This window comes from Corvus kubaryi, unplaced genomic scaffold (assembly GCF_017639235.1).
Source record: "Corvus kubaryi isolate FWS band 111438036 unplaced genomic scaffold, C.kubaryi_AGA036_p1.0 78, whole genome shotgun sequence".
Classification (NCBI taxonomy): Eukaryota; Metazoa; Chordata; class Aves; order Passeriformes; family Corvidae; genus Corvus; species Corvus kubaryi.
The window spans coordinates 8,147,195-8,156,103 of NW_024582065.1; the positions used below are offsets into that span (position 1 = coordinate 8,147,195).

Genomic DNA, 8,909 nt, shown 5'->3' on the forward strand with positions numbered 1-8,909 from the left:
GTGGTCCTGAGTGGGACACAGCCCCTGCCCTGCCTGCTGCCCGGCACAGCTGCCCCACCCCTGTCCCGTGCCCGGGGGAACCGGCACCACCGCACACGGGTTTGCTTAAAGTGCTTCCTTAGAGGCTCAGAGTAAAAATCCACTTAAAAACCGAGCTTAAAAGGGACCATGTGTGTCATCAAGCTTCCCCCCAGGAGCTGTTCGTGGTCCTGGGGAGAGCCAGGTGCCGGTGGCACCCGGTGGCACTGCAGCACCGGTCACACTCGGGCAGCACCTGGACCCCAACTCCAGCCTGGCATTTCTGGGTGCTTTGTTTGGGGACCCCAGTCCTGGTCCTCGAAGTGTCTCCCTGCAGTGTTTCCCAACCACGCAGGGCTGAGCTGTCCCGCAGACTGCAGCCTGTCCCCGGCCAGAGGAACCATCCCAGGGGACAGCCCTGACCCAGCCCTCGGCCCCGCAGGACCCGGAGGGGGACAAGGTGGTCTGGCACCCCGGGGTGGGTGCCTCGAGGTCGGGGGCTCGGTGGGGGCTCCCCCGCCGCCCCCAGGAGCCGGCGAAAGTCCCGGTGCTGCCGTCGGCAGGACCATATGTGTATTTGGAGGCTCCCGCCCCTAAGCTGCTTTTATTAATTTGTAATCCCCTGCGAGCAGGAGGTAAAGGGATTCGGGGGATTAACGGGCTCACAGTAACAACCACAATTATCAGCTCCGGCTGCCTGCGGCAAGCGGTGCACACACGCACGGGGCTCTCCGCAGACAAACACGGCCCCCGCGCCCCTGTGGCAGCACCGGCAGCTCCGCACACGCAGAAAGGCGAGGTGCCACGGAACAGAACCTGGGCCAGGGGTCCGGGCACAGGCACGCACCAGACACGGGCCCGGCCCCACCTGCGCTCCCGCACAGCCCCGCACTCGCAAAAACCCCGCGCAGCCCCACCCGCAGCCCCGCGTGTGCCCGCGCCGGCGCCGCCGTGCGCACACGCGTGTTCCGCACACGCACAGCCCGTCCGTGTCCGCCCCGTCTCCGGTCAGCGCAATTAACCTCCTGCAGCCGCCGCGCGCCGCTGGCCGGGGGTCAGACACCCACTACCTCTCCGCGTTTGTTAATTAATTAGCGGCGGGGGAAGAGCCCCCCCCCCCCCGCCCCGCCCACGAGCGGCGTCGGGGCAGCCCCGCACCGCGGGGACAAACGAAATCCGGGCGCGGGGGCGGCCGGGGGGCGACCGGGCCCGGTGGGAGGGTCCCCCAGACGGCGGCTCCCCCGACCCCTTCGTGCGGCCGCCGGGGGGTTCGCGGGGGCCCCGGGGCCGCTTTGCCCCCGAGGGCGGCGGCTGCAGCCCGAGCCCGCGCGTCGGGCGCGGCCACGCGTGGGACGGCGGGGACAGCGCTCCCCCCGTCGCTTTTGTGATGCTGAAGAGCCCGGCGGTGAACCGGGGCCCAGCTGCGGCCCGGTGCCGCCCCCGGCCCGCCCCCCGCGCCCCCCCGCTCCGCCCAGCCCCGCGCCGCTCCCTGCGCGCCCCTCCGCGCCGCTCCGCCACTCCTCCGCAGCCACCCGCGCACTTCGGACGGCGCCCACGGAGGCCGCGATGCTGCTGGAGCGGGTCCGCGCCGGTTCGGAGAAGACAGCGGAGCTCTGTCCCTTCCCGCGGAGCCCAGGTGAGGGGGAGGCGCGCAGATCTCCGCGTCCCCCCGCGGAGGCACCGGCGGCTGTTCCGGGAGCCCCGGGCCCAGGCGGGCTCCGTCTGTGCCGGTTCCGCGCTCCGGGGGCACCGTCGTAGCCGCGGTCGGGGCTGGCTGCGGGGAAAGGCGGCCCGACGGCACCGGGGGATCCGTCCCGGTTCATCCCGCCCGCCCCTCGCTCTCTCTCGCTCTCTCCTGCCTCTTCCCCGATATCAGAGCCCCCCTCGCTGCCCCCCGTACGCTGGCGGCCCCGCGGCCACTCCAGGCACCCGTTTGGCTCCCCGTCGATCCCAGGGGAAAAGCGGCGGCTGCCCCGGGGTCGCCCCATTCCCCGTGCAACGAGGACAGGGACGAAACGAGGACTTCCCACTGCCCGACGGTTCCCTCCGACTGCGGAGACCACCCGCGCCCCGCTGCCCGGCTCCCACACGGCTTTTTCCCGACTTTAGAAAAACTCCGTTAATTCTTCTTTTAAATGGTTTTTTCCTCCCTTTTAACTAACGGGGGACAGCCCTGTCGGGGCGGGGGGAGCCGGGCTGCGTTCCCCGGCGTGGCCGGGTTCCGGGTCTCAGCGGAGGAGGCCGAGCCGGGTTCGGAGCAGCGGGTCCGGTCCCGGTGCGGGGCTGTCCCGGTTCTCGCCAACATCGAACGCGGTCGACGGGGCTTAGAGAAAAATCAACGAGGAGCCGGGGCGGGGTCCCCGCCGGTGTGCGGGGACAGAGGTGTCCCCGTGAGCGGGACCGACCGCGCGGCCCCGCAGCCGCCGTGAACGGGCCGGCGCCCCCGGTCCTACCCCGGTTCGCCTTTCCGTGGCTGTCCCCGTGGGCTCTCCGCGGGGCGCACATCGAGGCCGCGGCAGCTGCGCGTTTGACCCGGCAACCGGGACCTGCTTCTGCACTCCGGGGCCGGAGGCGACACCGCCGAAATCGAACCCCCGGTAGAACGAAGGACGCGCGAACACCGCTGTCCTGCAGGACACGACCCTCGTTCACGGCCCCGCGGTCCTCGGGTCCGTCGGGGCCCGGGGAGACAGCGGGAAGGGAGCGGCGGGGCTCGGCGGGGTTCGGCGGTGCTTGCCGTGGCCGAGGGCCTGTCCCGGGGGTTCGCACCGCCGGGGGGCCCGAACCGTGCGGTGCTTTGCCCGGGCCGGGGGCAAATCCCGGGGTTGCGGCTCACAACGAGCTCGGGGCAGCGGCCGGCGCTGCCTCCCCCGGCACGACCCCCGCCCGCCGCCGGCCCCGTCGGGGTTCGTTTCAGGGCGCCCCGGAGCCGCGTCCCTCCCGCCGAGCGCAGCCGGGAAGGGGCGGCGGGAGGGGATGTACCGCCGGCCCCGGGGGCGGGGGGGATTAAATACAGCGCGCCGCGATGCCCTGCCCGGCGCTTCAGACCGGCACCGGCGAAGAGGGCCGGCGTCTAAAAATAACCCGCTTTAGCGAATTAAATCCCCGGCGCCGCGGGGGTGGCAGCGGCCGAGGCGGGGGACAGCAGCCGCCGTGATCTGGGGGGGGACAGGCGGGGGGGAGCGCGGAGGTTCCGCACCCGGCCCGGCGGCGGCGGGCGCGGGGCTGGGGCCGGCGGGGGCTGCGCCCGCGCCCCGCGGAAGATGCGCCAGAGCCCGCGGCCCGCCTGAGGGAGCGGAACTGCCGCGGGTCGCCATGCAGCGTAAGAGCCGCGGACCGGGCTGGACCGGGACCTTGCGGGGCTGTGCCGTGTTACCGTGCCCGGTGCCGGTGCCGGAGCTCCGTCCTGGCAGGGGCCGCTGCCTTTAGCGCTGCCGCTGTTGGGGTTGCTTGTCTGAACGCGGTGAATTGTTAAGGATAACGATTATCGCCTCCACCTCTTACCCCTGTGCACGGCGATCCAGCTCTGTATCTCTAAATATAATTATCTTTACATAGAGATACTCTCATGTCCGTATCCATCTGTATCTGTACAGCCGTGTCATGCATCTCTCCGCCTCTATTTATACCGATATATCTCTATTCACGTACCTCATATCCATATTTTTACCTACTTATCTCTATCTATACCTGTATACCGAAATCTATATATTTATGCCTATATATCTGTACATTTCGTTCTCTATCTGCTGTATCTGTTTGTTTTTATATCTCTATTTCTCCATGTCTGTATCCTTATCTCCTCCTGCATAATCTCTGTCGGTATCTAGAGGGGGACGGGACAAAACTACCTCGTTTTTATTTTCAGTGCAATTCTCATAATTTTTGGTAGTTTTTTTCCCCACCCCGTCCGGGTATCCCGCCGTTGTTCGCAGGTGAATTTTGGAAGTTTAGGAAAAGGAAAAAGACCCTGGGAGAATTGCAGCTTTGCCGGCGGCTCGCTTGGGGGGTTCATTCCGTTTCCATCACTTCCCTTCTTGTTTATCCCGGTTCTCCCGGGGGCTTTCCCAGCAGGGTGCTTGACCCGGGGTTTCGCTGCTCTCCGCGGTGCCGCGACAACGAATTTGAGCGAATAATGATTTTTTTTCGTGCTGTTCTCCGGGCCAGCCCGGGCTCCGCCGTCGGTCGGCAGCAGTCCCGAGGGCGGCGGGCCGGGCCGGGCCGGTCGGGGAGGCGGCGGGGCCATGGACGGGGACTGACGGGGGCTGCCTCCCCGCAGAGATCCCGCTGTGCGCCGGCTGCAACCAGCACATCGTGGACAGGTTCATCCTCAAGGTCCTGGACCGCCACTGGCACAGCAAGTGCCTGAAATGCTCCGACTGCCAGACGCAGCTGGCCGAGAAGTGCTTCAGCCGCGGGGACGGCGTCTACTGCAAGGAAGACTTCTTCAAGTGCGTGGGGACGGGACGGGGGGCGGCCGGGGACGGGGGGCGGCCGGCCCGGGGGGTGTCACAGCGCGGGAGCCTTTGGGGTTCAGCACCGGGACAGCGGCACCGGGAGCGGCACCGCGGACAGCGCCGGGACCGTCCCCGGCCTCCGCCAGCTCAGCGGCCGCCGCTTGTCCCCCCTGCTCAGGCGCTTCGGGACGAAGTGTGCCGCCTGCCAGCAGGGCATCCCCCCGACCCAGGTGGTGCGCCGGGCCCAGGACTTCGTTTACCACCTGCACTGCTTCGCCTGCATCGTCTGCAAACGGCAGCTGGCCACCGGCGATGAGTTCTACCTCATGGAGGACAGCAGGCTGGTCTGCAAGGCGGACTACGAGACGGCCAAGCAGAGAGGTACCCCTTGCCCTGTCCTTTCCACCCCCGAGGGCAGTAGGGAGGCGGCCCGGGGCCCTCCTGCCCTCCGGGACAGGCTCACACACCGGGCGGGAGGGTTCTGGGAGCGCCTGGGGAGGGTCGGGGGTCCCGCGTCCCCGGGGCCGCTCCGTGGTCACTTCACCCCTAACTCGCCCCGTGTCGGCAGAGGCTGAGTCCACGGCCAAGAGGCCCCGCACCACCATCACGGCCAAGCAGCTGGAGACCCTCAAAAACGCTTATAACAACTCGCCCAAACCGGCGCGGCACGTCCGGGAGCAGCTTTCGTCGGAGACGGGGCTGGACATGCGGGTGGTGCAGGTGAGAGCGGGGTCCGGGCGGGCCGGGGGCGGGGGGCGGCGGGCAGGGACCGGCCCCGCAGCCACGGAGCTCCCCGGCGTGCCCTGCTCGCAGGTCTGGTTCCAGAACCGCAGGGCCAAGGAGAAAAGGCTGAAGAAGGACGCGGGGAGGCAGCGGTGGGGGCAGTACTTCAGGAACATGAAGAGATCCCGGGGGACATCCAAGTCCGACAAGGACAGCATCCAGGAGGAGGGGCCCGACAGCGACGCCGAGGTCTCCTTCACAGGTCGGTCCCCGCTTTGCCGAGCGCGGTCTGTGCCCTCCCCGCAGAGCTGCTGCCGTGCCCGGGCTCTTTTCCCCCTCTCGGTGCCACAGTCAGAATTTTCGGCAAAAAACCAGGGGGTGAAACCAAGCGGCCGAGACGGGAGAGGGGCAGAGCTGCGGGATTCACCGCGGGGCGGTCCCGGCTGCCCGGCCCTCGGCGGGGGAGCCGGAGCCGCGGCACCGAGGGGCAGCCGGGGCTGAGGAGCGGCGGGGGAAGCTCCGCTCCGCCTCCGGCCGGGCCCGGAAAGCTGCGGGAGGAGAAGGGAGAACTCCCCGAGCAGGCGCTGCAATGTCAGAGCCGCGGCCCAGACACGGCCTTTTCAAGGGATTCTTGGAAATACAAAAAACAGGAATCCCAGGACCACTGAATGTTTCTGTGGGTAAACGTGTGTGATTTTATACATTTTTAAAAATCTTACTTAGGGGTGGTTTTATTTGTGCAGTTGCTTTCTAGGACTCCTCAGTCCTGTGGGAGCTGTTCCTGTGCTGCAAAAGGGAGATCGTTGTGTATTAGGGGGCTTCTGTAGCAGTCTGTCCCCTTTTTGGAGCCCACATTTCTGGTGACAAACCCAGGACAGACCAAGAGCAGCTCTTGTCCTGTGCAGCCTCATCCCGCACGCTCCAAACCCACAGGAACAGGGACAGGGCCCCGTACAAGGTGGGGAGGTCGGTGCCTGTGGCATTTGCAGGGACGTGTTCTACACAGTCTGGAGCCCAGAGCTCCATCCCAAATTTTTGTATAATTTTTAGGAATGGGAGAGAAAAGGAAATGCCAACCTGTGTATGTACTTACACAAACTGTGTATTTATACAAACACAGTTTTCCATCTCAGCTCCTCTCCCCTGCTCCTAAAAACTATTTGATTTTCGAGTCTGTTTATACACACTGTGTATCAGCTCATTAAATATGAATATTCTATAAATAATAACTAAAAAATGTCGAACAATTATTGAGAGCTTGATGCCACAAACAGGTTTGTATCCCAGGCAACAGAGCAGCTCTCACTGTCCATAAAGCTCCTAACGAATACAAACAATTTTTGCTGGGAACTTAAAAAATATTGCTCATTTTTGAGGAGTGTTTTTAAGTCATACAAATATATTCTATGTTCTTGTGATTTCATTAGCCTGTTCCTGAGCAGATAAATAATTTAATATCTCTTTTCCTGAGCAATAGGGAATTTATCTGGCAATGGTTCAGGTAGCTCCTAAAAGTGATACCACAATTCAAAATAAACCTCAAAACCAAATAGAAACAAAATCTGGAGAGACATTGAACTCACTTTCTCTTTAAAGAATTATTTTAAAATCGCAGTCTTATATTTTAACATGTACTTTTCATGCATATTTTTAAAATCCAAGATGTATTAGATGTTTGTGCTCAGAAAAAACAATAATCCCGTGGCTGCCCATGAAGATCTCTCAACAAGGATGGGAATAATAAGGAATTACAAGTGGAAGAGCGTGGCTGCTCAGCTCCCATCCTTTTAATCTATTTATACCCAGAGCTTGCGGAGTTCCCGGGTGGCCGCTGCCAGCTGTGACCGGGGCTCTCCCAGTAAAATCAGTCCACTCCAGCACTGCCCATGGCTCCCCCAGTAAAACCAGTCCGTTTCCCTTTCAGATGAGCCCTCCATGTCCGAAATGAGCCATTCCAATGGGATTTACAGCAATCTCAACGAAGCGTCTCCTGCGCTGGGGAGGCAGGCGGGGACCAACGGGAGCTTCGCGCTGGATCACAGCGGGATCCCGGCTCAGGACCAGTACCACGACCTGCGATCCAACAGCCCCTATGGGATCCCCCAGTCCCCAGCGTCCCTGCAAGCACTGCCAGGACACCAGCCCTTAATCTCCAGCTTGGTTTACCCAGACAACGGCTTGGGCATCATGGGACAGAGCGGACAAGGGGTGCCCCAGTCCATGAGGGTCCTGGCCGGGAATGGACCGAGCTCCGACCTCTCCACCGGCAGCAGCGGGGGGTACCCGGATTTCCCGGCCAGCCCGGCCTCCTGGCTGGATGAGGTCGACCATGCTCAGTTTTGATACGGGGCCACCCCCGGGCAGTGGGAAGGGAAAGGACTCGGTGCTGTTAAATGTCACCTGCTCTTGGAAAGGACAGAGGGATGAGCCGTGAGTGCTGAGCGGGGCAGGAATGTGACGACACGGAGGGAGCAGAGGGGATTTCGGAGATGACCCTGGCAGAGGATGGTGGACAAAGGCCCTGGCACTGCAACCGTTGGCACCCGGAGCGTCCAAACCAAACTGATTCTCGTGTCTTTACCAAACACCAGGACTTGTGCTTTACAGATTTGATATGAGGTATTTTGCGTTCTGTTGTCAGTGCATTCTCCAAAGCAAGGACTTGCTCCATCACCCATCCACACCGAAACATTTTTAAGGGAAAATAAAGTCCTCATCCACGGTGAAAGGTGTGACAATGTCTATATTTCTATAGGAGAAATGTTCATAGTGAATCACTTCAGAAACCCATGGTAGGAAACTTCTCTGTTCTTCCAGCAGATTTTTTTAAAGCGCACCAATGCGGTATGTTTTGTTTTATTTTGAATTTACATTAACTTTTCTAAAATGAAATGTTCTTTAATATGCCAATCATTTATCAACAGCCCTTTTCCTTTGTAAAATGAAAATCATATGTTAATTCTGCTTCTCCCCTTTTTAATTTGTAGATTGCTAGTTTGACTCTTCCATATAAGCATTAAACCGTGAATAGATGTATTTATTACCAAGTAATTCCACGTTTATCACGAGGTCAAGAGGTGAGTTTTCTTGACCCAGGGACACTGGTGGCTCTGGGTTGTGGATCTTATGCTTTTCCTTCAAATTTCTTCGCATCAGTTTTATTGCAAAGTGTCTCAAAAATCACCCTGATGTCTTGTTGCCAAATACCTTCTCGGGGGGTTGGGCTGGTTTAGGACAAGCCATTCCCCAGGCACTGCTGGAGTGTCCCCCCTTCCCTGGGGACACACCTCTGTTCCAGACATTTGTGTGTTTCCACGGATATCGTGCAAGCTGATTGTGAGGAAAGGCAAGACAATATGTATATTGTTATCTGTAAAAATTATGGAATTAACTGTAGATTATGTGGGTGTCCAGTGTCTTTTATTTATATTCTCGCTTTCTCTCTGATGATCAAATACTTCAAGATTACAAATAAATTTGTCAGCTAAACTTTGAACAGTCTTTTGCTAAATTCACATCAATATCAGTAAATAAAAAAACCTGAAACTAAAAGCTCCTAAAACTTGATGCCAAAGTGTTGAAATATTTCCTTTCCATAGGGGAGCAAACCCACTGATGTGCAAAGGCTTTGAAACAAAATAAAATGAGGTGGGAAGGTGGCAGTCCTTGGGAGACCTGAACAGGATTGCTCTGGCTTTGATCATGTTTTTG

General features: G+C 60.4%; 1 protein-coding gene across 4 annotated transcripts; it reads left to right on the forward strand.

The window, feature by feature from the left end:
- Positions 1-1,519: 1,519 nt before the first annotated feature.
- Positions 1,520-8,694, forward strand: LHX3 (LIM homeobox 3). 4 transcript variants are annotated; one of them, XM_042052674.1, is made up of 6 exons: positions 1,520-1,654; positions 4,298-4,469; positions 4,654-4,856; positions 5,044-5,195; positions 5,289-5,460; positions 7,123-8,694. In XM_042052674.1, the coding sequence occupies exons 1-6, from the start codon at positions 1,585-1,587 to the stop codon at positions 7,539-7,541; spliced, it is 1,188 nt and encodes a 395-aa protein (XP_041908608.1). In that variant the 5' UTR covers positions 1,520-1,584; the 3' UTR covers positions 7,542-8,694. The 4 variants fall into 4 exon arrangements, with proteins under 4 accessions (XP_041908608.1, XP_041908609.1, XP_041908610.1 ...); XM_042052675.1 differs by lacking the exon at positions 1,520-1,654 and adding an exon at positions 3,269-3,340; XM_042052676.1 differs by lacking the exon at positions 1,520-1,654 and having other exon boundaries at positions 4,304-4,469; positions 4,688-4,856.
- Positions 8,695-8,909: the final 215 nt, after the last annotated feature.

Excerpts from the sequence above, each read along its gene's own strand:
- LHX3 (XM_042052674.1), top strand. The coding sequence starts at position 1,585 with ATGCTGCTGGAGCGGGTCCGCGCCGGTTCGGAGAAGACAGCGGAGCTC. Across the intron at positions 4,857-5,043 it reads CGAGACGGCCAAGCAGAGAG|AGGCTGAGTCCACGGCCAAG; the intron begins GTACCCCTTGCC and ends CCGTGTCGGCAG. Across the intron at positions 5,461-7,122 it reads CGCCGAGGTCTCCTTCACAG|ATGAGCCCTCCATGTCCGAA; the intron begins GTCGGTCCCCGC and ends TTTCCCTTTCAG.